This window comes from Eulemur rufifrons, chromosome 1, assembly GCF_041146395.1.
Source record: "Eulemur rufifrons isolate Redbay chromosome 1, OSU_ERuf_1, whole genome shotgun sequence".
In the NCBI taxonomy this organism is placed as follows: Eukaryota; Metazoa; Chordata; class Mammalia; order Primates; family Lemuridae; genus Eulemur; species Eulemur rufifrons.
Window position 1 is genome coordinate 101,361,137 of NC_090983.1, and position 13,404 is coordinate 101,374,540.

The 13,404-nt window shown below is 41.3% G+C and overlaps 1 protein-coding gene across 3 annotated transcripts in view; it reads left to right on the forward strand.

Annotated features, from left to right (window-relative positions):
• Nucleotides 1–7,434, forward strand: part of UGGT1 (UDP-glucose glycoprotein glucosyltransferase 1) — a 101,019-nt gene extending 93,585 nt beyond the window's left edge. For all 3 annotated transcript variants that reach the window (XM_069464894.1, XM_069464912.1, XM_069464922.1), the window contains exons 39-41: nt 1,029–1,145; nt 1,643–1,808; nt 3,345–7,434. In XM_069464894.1, the coding sequence (XP_069320995.1) occupies nt 1,029–1,145; nt 1,643–1,808; nt 3,345–3,370 (309 nt within the window). In that variant the 3' untranslated portion in view covers nt 3,371–7,434. The remainder of the gene's footprint in view (nt 1–1,028; nt 1,146–1,642; nt 1,809–3,344) is intronic.
• Nucleotides 7,435–13,404: the final 5,970 nt, after the last annotated feature.

Below are 13,404 nucleotides of genomic sequence, written 5' to 3' on the forward strand. Positions count from 1 at the left end.
CCTGAGCAGCATATGACTCTAAGGGAAAACCCCAGATTTCAGGGCTGTCTTCGTGAGCCTCTGTTCTCCCCTGGCCCAGTCATCTTTACTGTCTTGTTAGCTTTCTGAGGCCTTCAAAAGGCATGTGTTTTTCATAATTTATTCACCTTTTCTAGTTGTCCTCAGGAGACATCTTTGTCTCATTTACCTAGCCCACCAATACTAAAGTTGAATTCTCTTTTTCAAGCAGAGTGTGGAGTTGGAACTGATACTGTATTTTTGATTCAGCGTTCTACAGCAATGCAGCAAGTTCGACAGTTTGTAAATCTTTAAGTGAATATAAGATAAACTGAGATGAGTATTTGATACCTTTACTAGCTAGCTACTTTTAAATTTTAGTTTGTTGAAAGGATTTCATAAAGAGAACCATCAGCTATTTATTTTTGTACCATCGTGGAGCATTCTTTACAAGAATCACAGTTAATCATTTCTGTACATTTTATTCCATCAGTTTTTTGTTACATGTAAGTCTTAAGAGAGTGGAGTGTTTTATTGTGTCAAACTCAGAAGCTCTCCTGAGATAAAAGCTTTAAAGCATAGAGTAGAATTGGCTAGAAAAAATATGGGTGTCAACTATTTGGGAGCAAGTCTCAGCAGACAAGGCAAATTCAGAGCTTCTTTGAGAGAGGACTGTAAGGTGTACGAATCATCACTCTATTTAGTTGATTTTCAAAAGTCAACATTTTTCGTAGAATTGCCCTCATGGAGGGAAGTTGAAGTGTAGACTGTTTGTGATTTTTAAGATAAAGCTTTTCAGGTGCCTATTATGAGTAGATATTTCATGGATCCTCTAAATTTTGAGGTTTTGAAAAACACCATAAGTCAATCCTTTAACTTCTCTAAGGCATTTGGTAAGGACCTTCCAGTTCTAAACATTTGTGAGTAGCATGTGATATGTAATGAACAACTAGCATCACTGATTTACTATGCATTTATTTAAATTCTCCCAGAACTTCAGATTCATGTGTTTTATTTTCTTTACCAAACAGGATTTACCCAATAACATGATTCATCAGGTGCCAATCAAATCCCTCCCTCAAGAATGGCTCTGGTGTGAAACGTGGTGTGATGATGCTTCTAAGAAAAGGGCAAAAACCATTGATTTGGTGAGCTATCTGCCGTGCTCGTCTGCATCCTGAGCCACTGGGAGGATGCCGAATAATGATTCATACTAGATTCTTGTTTATTCTTTCTCTGTAATTGCATAGTTGAGGGGGCTGTGAGATGTCTTACAGTAATTTTAGCAGTTGTCTTTTCTGCTTGCAGCGTGAAGCCAAATCCCCTAGTGCCTGATGGGCCTGTTTCCACTACTTAGAATCTGCCGAGTCACTGCTTAGCTTCCAGTTTAACGCTTTGCCTTATAATTTTTCCAAATGGACTTTTCCTTTTCCTGCCTTCCAACAGGCCCCCAACCTTCCCTGTAGAAGAAGTAAACGCAGCTTTACGTAGCCCACTGCTATACTGCTGCTCCTGCTGCATGGTTTAGTTCCTCAGTATTGTTCTGTCCAGTTAGGACTTACAACCCAAGAACAGAAGCATCTTTGAATTCTAGATACCGTACCTTTCTTCGGCTCAGCTGAAGTGTGTTCCTTGGTTTCCACAGTGTAATAATCCAATGACCAAAGAGCCCAAGCTGGAAGCAGCGGTGCGAATCGTCCCCGAGTGGCAGGACTACGATCAGGAGATCAAACAGCTGCAGACCCGTTTCCAGCAGGAGAAGGAAGGGGGGGCACTCCCTGAGGAGCACACAGAAGCACCGAGCCGAGCAGGTGAGCGCAAACCTTTGCTTCAGTAAGTACTTGTTTGGGTTTCTGATTTTTATTTGTTCTAAAAACAACCGAATAATGCATAAAAGGAACATAAAAATCTCCCAGTAATCCTTCTATCCTAACATCAACTAGTTTTGTTTTTTATTTTCCTTTTTTTGTTGGCCTTCTAGACAGTATTTATCAATGCACTTCTACCTTTTTTGTCTTATTTTGATGGGGAGAGAAGGGTACTTTAATTGTGATTATTGTTATTTAGGTTCATGAGTCTTGTGATACGTAAGCCACACCTGACATTTTGGGGAGCTCTTGTCAGAGTCCTTTGATTTGAATAAAGTATTCTTTAAAATAAGCATAATGGGCTGGGGCTGGAGTATTTGTGTTTAATTTTATCTAAGAATAGGAAGGACTTAAGGTTTTAATGTTTTTCCTACTATGTGTAGATCTTGAGTGGTAGCCACTTGAAATCATTAAAATACAAAAGTAACTTTTTTAAAACTATTAACAGGTTGGGCTCTGGGTTTTTAAAAAATAATAATTTATGTTTTAGTTGCCACATAATTGTACGTATTTGTGGGATGCGTAGAGCTGTTTTGATACATTCATGGGCTGTGGATTTTAAGATTTATTCTGCTTTAAGTAATCTTAAAAAAGCAATTGCAGAACATGGATGTTGAGTGATTCACCTATACATCCCGAAGACTATATTAAATGTCACAGCTAGAAGGCTGTATAGTCACTATGAAAATAATTAATTGAAATTCATTAGTAAAACCTCAAGGATTCCCTTAGATAAATGAGCAAAGAACATGGACACACTGTTCAAATAAGAGGAAAACACAAATAATAAATGAATTTGAGGAAACAATAATCAAATTAAGGCAGTCTATCATTAGTATCTGCTACATGGAAAAAAAAATATACATATTAGTCATGCTATTTACTGGGGAGATGGTGACGAAACTATCCTGGGTATACCTTGCCGAAGCTTTGTGTATTGGAGCAACTCTTATTAAAAGGCAGTGTGTCTGTCATCAGGAGCCTTTAAAATGTTTATACTCTCAATAATTCTTCTCTTGAAATTTATCTTAAGGAAATAATTCAACAGAAGAGAAACACTATATGCAAGAAGAAATTATTTTACTATTATTTATAAGCCAAAAGCATTAAAAACAGTTTAAACATCTAAGAATGAGCTACACTGATATATAGAAAAGTGTTTATGCTGTTTAGTGGAAAGAGAAGAGTCCTGACCACAGATGCGCGCGTACTTACTGAGAGTGAATATTGTACTTGGCAAAACAGTTCAGTTGCAGGTTTGCAGGTAGTTTCAGTGGTTTTTTTTTTTTTAAATCTCTTTTATTTTCTTTTTCTTTCAAAATACATAAACACCAAACCAAAGCTCCTAAAAATTTAATATGAGAGATAAAATGGAAGTGGAGGTACAAATAATAGGTCATAGCGGTGGAAAATGCCCACTCTGTTTTTATAACTTTGAGGATGGTCTGTTTTATTTTCTGTTGTTCTCCTTTTCCGTAGGACCTCAGAAACGTGAAGAATTATGATCTCTGGAGGAGGATAGGAAATTACACCGTTTGAGAAACAATTTTTATACTAAATGCTAGTTTTTTCTGATCTGTCTATACAACTGCTGATAAACTGGCTGGGCAGGTGTACCACACCTTTTGATTTTGAGATTTGGTCTTGACTTCTGCACGTTGGTTGGCGCAGGATCTTTGGGGCGAAGGTTCTATTGGATTTGTACCTCAGAGGAAGACAAGTGGCTGATCTTTTGGGACTCTGTAAAGAGCAGTCTTCTAACCAGAGCAGGAAATGGCAGCAGCAACTGGAAGAAAATGAGTCCTCTGGTACCACACCTAGAGCGCATGCATGCTGCGTTGTGACGGGAAGCTGGCCAGCCGGCGCTGCCAAGTTCTTCTTTACCTCAGTTTACCTGCAGTCCACGCTGCACTGCAGATGCCCACCCTGCACTGGGCCAGGCTGCCAGAAGCTTTTTCCAAGGCCCACGCCCTTCAAGGTTTACGCCGACGTGCTTGTGCCTCCCTGCCTTCTCTCCCAAGTGTTAGGTGCATCGTTTAATGGAAACCCAACCAATCAGGTGTCTTCAGGGCTGGCTTGGTGCGGTGGCTAAGCTGACTAATTGGGGCCAGGATGGGGTGGGTTGGGATGAGGGTAGGGAGAGTATCAGGAGTAGGAGGGCTCTGGGGTATTGGGGGGAGGGAGGAAGACCAGAAATTGGCCATTCTCTTTTATAAACCATTAGTACCATCGTGGCTATTTGAGAGGAAAATATTACCCCCCACCCAACCCTAGTGAACTTTCTAGGCAGTTGTTTTTTCATATTTGTCACAGTTTTTGCTTTTCTTCCCACTTTCTAAAAAAATGTCTGTTATCAATTTCCTTAGTGGATACAGCCATACTATAAGCCCCTCTAGTGATCATCTCCGAGGGCTCAGCGCTCCCTGCGGATGGTCACTACATCATGTGTCCTCGCCTGCGTGGGATTTTCTCTCAGACCCGGGGACTGATGGGTTAGACCTTTCTCTACAAAATGCTCCCAGCTCTAAGACCAGGAAAGATTCTGACTGTGGAACTTGTGATTTTCTATACACCGTCCTCTATTCCTTTTTCTTTAGCACTGTGGTTTGCTTTTGGCACCCACACTGGTTGCCCTTGAATCCTTGTGTTGTGTGTCTTCACTTTGACAGCCCAGCAGTTGTCCCTTGGAGAACAGCATTTGCCAGTGAATGGCTGTCGAGGCCTTGGGTGTGGTGGTGGCCTGAGCGGGCGTGAGGCTGCAGTGTCCTGGCTCCTCCCCTGCCCAGGCTGCCCGCGCAGCAGCAGCGGATGGGCATGCGCCTGCTTCCAAGGCGCCCAGGCCTTTCCTCTCCTATTTTGTCTGCTTTTAAAAAATAGGGTGCAGATGACTAGCTAATTCCTCACCCTTCTAAGCCAGGTAATGTATTGATGTGCAGTCTTTCTTAAAAATCATATTCTTATCACAAATATCAAGGAATTTGTTTTTCCCATTTTTCAAATGCAAAAGTTAGCTTAGGAATTGCAAATGTTAGCCAGTCATTCTGAAGGCTATTTTGACTTTGCTTTCATAATTCCATTAAAAATTGGGGAGGGGAGAGCTTCAGAGCAAATTAGATAAACTGAACTGAGACTGAATGTCACTCACAATGGCTGCTGTTGACAAAGGCTGTAGCGTGATTTCCTTCCATCGTGCCCCTCACCTGGCCAGAGCAGCCGAAGAGATAGGATTAGTGAGATTAAAAACCATTGGTTCAAGCTTCATCTTCACATTTAAGTAAGCCTTCAGAAAGGCTGCTGCTGCTGCTTTCTACAACCATGGACAAAAATGCACATTTCCCCAGTTTATTGTCTGGGAAGTTGAACAGGAATAACTCCAGTCACTAGGATATGCTTTGTAGATTCTGGTTCCCGTGAGACGTGGAACTGGCACCTTTCCCTGTGTCCTCCTGCCAGTCTCTTGTGCTTTCACGAGGAAGGTGCAGAGCGCACTGTGTTCTCCGTGTGGCTTATGTGCTCTGGTGTCACTTGCTGCCCCTTCGCCGTCTCCTCTCTGATTGAAGTCAGAGTCACAGTTGACTCTGAATAAGGCAGGACCCAGCTTGCTCTGAAACGGTCTAGGGCCCTCCTCCTGCCAGTTTCTTTTTTTTGGTTCATGTGGCATAATCACCTTTCAAAATTAACCGAATCCCTAGGAAATGAAGTTACTGCTAAAATGTGGTCTTGGTCAGCTGTGTCTGTGTCTGTGCCCTGAGAATGCACACTGGGACTAAAAAGATAGGTAAGAGAGATTTTCTCCAGGAAGCAGGAATTGATTATGTTGAGTGTTCGAGCTTCTGGAAGCTGTTCACAGTGTGGTGTTCTTAGCCATCATTTTTATATAATGGATTTTTTTTTTTTTTTTGCTCTCAATCATGCTGTAGTGGAAAATTTGCTTTGTGAATAAGTGGCCGAGTAAAATGAAAATGTGCTCTGTCAGAACGACATACAGCAACAGGAGCCTGTTTCTATGTTCTGTAAACAGTGACATTTGATTGACATCAGAGCATGTCACAGCCTGCTACTGGGGCTGCGGGGCCATGCCATGGCTGGGGTGCTGAATGCTCACCGCTTGGAGGGTGACGGCATGTTGGTTTTCCATACGAATGATAAAGTTGTGAATCTGTCAAAATGTTGCATTTCGAATTGAACATAGAGATGTTTGCGTGTCTACTAAGTGCACAAGCATCTTGTGAACTCAACTCTTGGGAGAGCATAGATTACATATATTATGTGTATTAAGAAACATTTTTCCATGCATGGAGCTTAATTTACTCTGCTGTCCTGAAGCCCTCGTGTTCAGAACCATGTCACAGCTCTTCCTGAGCTTTAACCTGGTTGTGGGGACGGCGTCTCTGAGGGAAGGGCTGGGAGCGCAGCTTGTGGAAGACACTGGCCCAGGTGATGAGGAGGAAAGATATCCCATAGTTTCCTTCAGCCAGGAATCGTAGTTTATTGACCTCATAATTTGAAACAGGTCAGGCACAACCCCTTATAGCAATGAGGTTAAAATAAAATGACTCCATTTCTCCCCACCTCCCCCGTGAGTAAATTCAGATACTTGAAAGCAATCCTTTTCTAAAACTGCCATGCCTAATTTGGCCTGAATGATTAAAAGAAATAATTCAACTCAAGAGTTAACATGGACCCAAAAAAGTTATTAATTCATGTTTTCTCTGCTTTGATGTGGTGAGCAAAAGGTCTTAATCAGGACCTTGGTAATTACCTGATTGAATTTAAGCAAATTAAACGTCATTAACTCAGGTGGTTATTGATATTTCAGAGCAGCTGGAGGATACACATTTCTCATTCATTATTCGGTCTTCCATTTCTCTATTTAATACAGAAGCAACACTCCCGGTGGGAGTAGTGGCAGTGAGTCAGCGAATTGAGTGGAGGCTCTTGCTCCCTCGGGGTGTTGAATACTGACAATTTACAAAAACAAACCACAAAATCAGCTTCAGGAGGCTGCATGCTCCCTGGAGGTAGTCCATAAAGTCTAAACTCCATGGCAGTGGTTTTGCAAGCAAGAGGTACTTTCCCGAGTCTTTCCCTACACCCAGCAGGGCAGAGGCCAAATGAGGAAGGTTTGCTGGGACAGAGTTAGTGTCTGGAGCCGAGGCCCCGCCCCACCGGTGTTGTATGCATTGCCTTGCTGTAGATTTCCAGAGAGATGGGCAGGATGCCTCTTAACTACAAGCAAAATACGTTAACCTGAGGTTGACAATTTGAGAACAAAAGGTTATTAAGCACCATGTTTTCCAACCAGTTATCCATGGAAATAACAAGGTAAATGTGGAAAAATGGAGAAAATGTTAGAATTTTTAAAGAAACTATGTACTTTAAAAAATCTTCTTTATGAATATCCAATTTTACTGTAATCCTGTTCCATTAAATGCAACATAGTGTCCAGGTGCTGCCCCTTGCTTGGGAACAGCATTGGGGTCTTAAATGTCTGCAGAATGTCTGCATCTGAAGAGAATTGAGAATGAATTTCCTGGTACTGTAATGAAAATAAGGTCTGCTCAACACAATAAACTTTTTCCTCTGTTCTTTAAAATTCTCCAGTCAGTCATTCCGCTTTTATGTTTAGGAAAGGCAGATTGACAGAGTGCAGGGTCCAACCCTTCATCCGGCAGAAGCTGCAAACCCAGACGGAGGAAGGAAGGCTTTACTAAGTCTTGTCTGGCACTGGAGCTTGGTTCCGGTTGTAGCCATTTCTCCGGATTCTTGGGATAGCACCCAGGTCTCCTCTAGGCGCCCACCCCCTGGAGCTGCCCCAGGCGGAATCTGGTGGGCAGGCAGCCCCAGCAGCCCCGGCCATAAGAGGTGGGGCACAGGAGGGGCCTCAAGGCCAGAAGGCATCATGAGACAGCCAGGCCTAACCGTGTCACTGTGTTCCTTAGGAGGGTGGCATGGATGTCGTTCATCTGGCCAGTTCTCTGAGCGTCTCCAGGGCTTCCTGCTGTTGAGTGCTCTCTGGACAGTGCGGGTGTGATGAGTGCACTGCCGAGGGGAGGTTGGGGAGGGGAACCTGGTGTCCACAAGGGCACAAAAGGGGCACCTGAGATGCAGGAGGAGAGACTTGGGGGTGAGGAAAAGCTGCTGCAAGGGGTTGGCGCTTAAGTTGAAGCCCGAGGAGTAAGTAGGGGCGATCCATGTGGGACGAGGGCGGTGGGGAGAGAGGGGAACTTGCGCTGATGTGTGTCTCCCTGAGGGAGCTGCAAGCACACCCGGGCGGCCAGAGTCATGGGCAGGGGAGAGCGTCAGGAGAAGGGGCTGGGTTCGATCCTGGGTGGGTGCTGGCACATAATGGGTTTTTTCTTGTGATAAACTTTTTGTTGAGGTACATAGCATGTACAGAAAAGTACACAAACACACACCTGGATAGATTTGCACAAAGTGAAAGCACTTGTGTAACTGTTACCTGGATAAAGAAATATAAAGGAAGTTGGAGTTTATTTTATTTTAAATAACACTTAAGCATCTAATTACAGTTTGGCTTCCAATAATGGCAGAGCAGCTTGTATCAGACTAATCTACTGCTGGTAATTATACATCTCGATAGAAATGCAATGGAACGTGACCAGAGACTGGCAAAAAGTGGAAGGGACTCAACCATCAAAAGAAGAGAAATACAGGCCGGGTGCGGTGGCTCATGCCTGTATTTCTAGCACTCTGGGAGGCCAAGGTGGGAGGATGGCTTGAGGTCAGGAGTTTGAGACCAGCCTGAGCAAGAGCAAGACCTGTCTCTACAAAAAGTAGAAAAATTAGCCAGGCGTGGTGGCACGTGCCTGTAGTCCCAGCTACTCAGAAGGCTGAGGCCGGAGGATCACTTGAGCTCAGGAGTTAGAGGTTGCTGTGAGCTATGATGAGGCCACTGTACTCCAGCCTGGGCAACAGAACAAGACCCTGTCTCTTCAAAAAAGAAACACATGGGGTAAGATCCACATTTAAGTCAGTGTTCCTCACGTGGCCCACAGGGCATAAAACAAAAAGTGGTAGCCTTACTAGGCTGAGGAGCCAATTCAGTTGAGGGCTGTCTGAGCAGCTACAAATTGAAAGGGAAAATCCCAAGAAAAGAGGAAGACAGAGCCCCCAAATTCCCTTACACAGTCCCTTTAAATGCTTGGCTGACTCCCATATTGTGCATAAACAGTACAGGATTCCGGGAGGCCCAGTGGAACACAAGACAGGATCTCAGCAGCTGCTTGCTGGGGAGGAAACCCTTGGAATTTATGTCCCACCAAGTTAGAGGGGTTAGGTAAATATTTCAGATTTTCCTTAAAAACCCAGAGGGTCATGCCTTAGATTAGGACCACAGCTTAGGACTCAATTCTAGCATCTAGGATTGAAGGCAAAATTAAAATAGACCTACCCTAATGAAGCCTAAAATCAAGACTTCAAGGAATCAAGGTAGTAACTTAATTGTCTACTAAAATCAGTTACACTGGTAACTACCTAGACAAAACAGTTTTTGTGGGGGGGAAAAAGTGAATCCATAGTCTCTACAATATATTATTCAGAATGTCCAGTATATAATCACAAATCAGTGGACATGGGAAGAAGCAGGAATATGCAATCAAGAAAAAAGCCACCCATAGACAACTAAGATGTTGAATTTATTATATAAGACTTTTGATAACAATTATAAATGTTTTCCTTAGGCTTAAGTGGATGCTTTTTATTGCCTTATTTTTGGTATGTCCTGTATTTGTCTATATTTTTTTTATTTTATAATACTTAATTGACAAAGATTGAATATATTCAAGGTATACAATGTGATGATTAGACATGCACATGTATTATGTGATGATTATCACAAATTAATTAACATATCCATTACTATCCATGCTGTATGTTATTAGATCCCGAGAACTTGTTCATCTTAAAGACTGAAAGCTTGTACCCTTGGGTCAGCATCTTCCCATTTTGCCTACGCACCGCCCCCCACCAGCATCCCTGTTCTATTTTGTTTCTATGAGTTTGACTTTTTTAGAATCTAAGTGAGATCCTGCAGTATTTGTCTTCCTCTGATTATTTCATTTAGCATAGTGTCCTCCAGGTATAGCGGACAAATCCAGGTATAGAATCTACAGGAAAGGATAGATATAAAGGATGAACAGATGGGGAATTTTAGGAGAGAGATGAAATTTTTAAAAAGAACTAATTTCATGGGTGGGCTTAAAAGGATTAAATACTGCAGAAGAAAAGATCAGTGAACTTGAAGACAGGTTAATGGAAATCATCTAAATTGAAGAACAAAGAGAAAAAAATTGAAAAAAAAAAATGAACAGATTCAACAAGCTGTGCGGCAGTGTAGCAAATATGTAACTGGGGTCTTGGGGAGGAGAGAAATGTGGCAGGGAGACACATTCACCAAAATTTTTTACAGATTTAAAATATCAACTCATGAATTCAAGAACATCAGTGACCCCCTATAATATGGTTTTTGACAACATGCTGTCTTGACCCAGCTTGGAGGCCCTGGCTAGAGGCCCGTCCTCTGGAGCAGCCAGTTAGTTTTACACCCTCAACCCCTTCCCTTCTGGGGCTCTCACTCCGGGCCACCCCAGGGCCAGCTACCAGACAACCCCTGTGCCTCAGAGCCTGCCGAAATTTTCCTAATCAGACAGTCCTCAGCCTGCTAACCCTGCCTCAGCTGCTCCCTCCTGGGGAGGCCACAGTAAAGGGTTTTGTGCACATTTCCCCCTAGTGGCCCTGCGAGATGTGCTGCTTCTCCCCAGGGAGCTGTGAGTACAAGACCATCAAACTCTTGGATCTTGTTTCTCTCTTCATCTTCATCTGGCCTCACCATACATCACCACCCCTTCCCCTTAAAAGCAAGATAAATATAAAGAAGGATAAATATAAAGAAGGCCACACCTAGGCACGTCATAGTTAAATGCTGAAAACTAAAGATAAAGAAAATCTTTAAAAAGTAGTAGCAGGAAAGCAAAAAAGACCTGGTACACAGGGGAACGACAATGAAAGTGACAGCTGACTTTTCATCAGGAAAAAATAAATGACAGCCGGATGACAGCATAAAATTCTGAAAGAAGAAAAGTGAACATTATATATGCAGGGAAAATATTCTTCACAAATGAAGATGGGATAAAGCATTTGGGGGTATCCAAGATAAATGCTAAGACAGTAATATTAAAATATACAGAAAAGGAAAGAAGACAGGAATCAAAATGGTACACTTCAATAATTCAACTAAACACAAAAAAGTAATGGAGGAAAAAACATTATATACAGAAAACAAGTAACTAAATGGCAGAACTAAATTCTTATTGATTATTACTTTAAATGTAAATAAGTTAAGCTCTTCTATTAAAAGGCAGAGATTGGCAGATTGGATTTTTTAAAAATATCTATATATTGTCTCCAAGAGGCTAACTTCACATAGAAAGACACAAAGAGAAAGTAAAAGGATAGAAAAAAGTTATTCCATGCATAAGAGAGCTGGGGTAGCTATATTATTATCATAAAATAGATGTTAAGTATAAAAAGTTTACAAGAGATAGAGAAGAACATTATGTATTGATAAAAGGCCAATTCAGAAGATGATATAGCAGTCATAAGCAAGCAAACACACACACACACACACACAAATACACAAATGCCCATAGCCTAAAATATATGAAGTAAAAATAGACAGAAATGAAGGAAGAAATAGTTCTACACTAACAGTTGGACACTTCAATACTCTGTTTTCAAAAATGTATAGAACAGCCAGACAGAAGATTAATGAGGGAACAGAGGACTTGAACAACAGTATAAACCAATTAGACTTACTAGACCATACAGAACATTCTATGCAACAGCAAAATACATATTTTTTCAAATCCACATGGAACATTCTCCAGGATACAACATATGTATCTAAAATAAGTCTTAATGCATTTTAAAAAATTGAAATTGTGAAATGGTTTTCAATCACAATGGGACGAAACTAGAAATTAATCATGGAAAACTGGAAATTTCACAAAATTGTGAAAATTAGTACATTTTTAAACAACCAATGGGTCAAGGAAGAAATCACAAGGAAATTTTAAAATGTCTTGATATAGATAAAAATGAAAACACAACATACCAAAATTTATGGATTGCAGTGCTAAGAGGGAAATTTATAGCTGTAAATACCAATATTAAAAATGAAGAAAGATCGCAAATTAATAATCTAACTGGGGCCGGGCACTGTAATCCTAGCACTCGGAGAGGCCGAGGCGGGAGGATTGCTTGAGCCCAGGAGTTTGAGGTTGCTGTGAGCTAGGCTGACGCCACGGCACTGTAGCCTGGGCAACAAAGCGAGACTCTGTCTCAAAAATAAATAAATAAATAAATAATCTAACTGCTTTTCAAAGAACTATAAAAGGAAGAGTACATTAGGCCCAAACTAGCAGAGGGAAGAAAATAATAAACATCAGGGCAGAGATAAATGAAATAGAGAATAGAAAAACAATAGATAACATCAATGAAACCAAAAGTTGATTCTTTGAAAATATCAACAAAATTGAGAAATTCTTAGTAGATTGATGGGGGTGGGGGTGACTCAAATAATCAAAATCAGAAATGGAAGTGGGGCCGGGCGCGGTGGCTCATGCCTGTAATCCTAGCACTCTGGGAGGCCGAGGCGGGTGGATCGCTCAAGGTCAGGAGTTCGAGACCAGCCTGAGCAAGAGCGAGACCCTGTCTCTACTAAAAATAGAAAGAAACTATCTGGCCAACTAAAATATATATAGAAAAAAAATTAGCTGGGCATGGTGGCACATGCCTGTAGTCCCAGCTACTCAGAGGCTGAGGCAGGAGGATCCCTTGAGCCCAGGAGTTTGAGGTTGCTGTGAGCGAGGGTGATGCCACGGCACTCACTCTAGCCCGGGCAACAAAGCGAGACTCTGTCTCAAAAAAAAAAAAAAAGAAAGAAAAAGAAATGGAAACATTACCACCTATTTTATAGAAATAAAATAGATTATAAGAGAATACTATGAAAAATTATACACCAACTGTTGGATAACCCAGATTAAAAGAACAAATTTCTATAACATACAAACTACCAAAACTGTCATAAGAAGAAATAGAAAATCAGACTAGACCTATCATAAGTAAGGAGATTAAACCAATAATCAAAAACCTCCCCAAAAAGAAAAGCCCAGGACCAAATGACTTTACTGGTGAACTCTACTGAATATTTAAAGATTAATTAACTCCAATCTTTCTCAAAGTCTTCCAAAAAATTGAAGAGGAATGAACACTTCCTAACTCATTCCATGAGGCCAGCATTACCCTGATACCAAAGCCAAAGGTCCTATAAGAAAACTGGAAGCCAATATCCCTTGTGAAGATGCAAAATTTCTCAACAAAATACTGCCAAACCAAATATTAAATTGATTATACACCAAGAGCAAATGAGTTTAAACCCCAGAGAGAGGGTAATTCAATATACAAAAACCACTCATTGTAATATACACACTAATAGAATGAAAGAAAAATACTACAT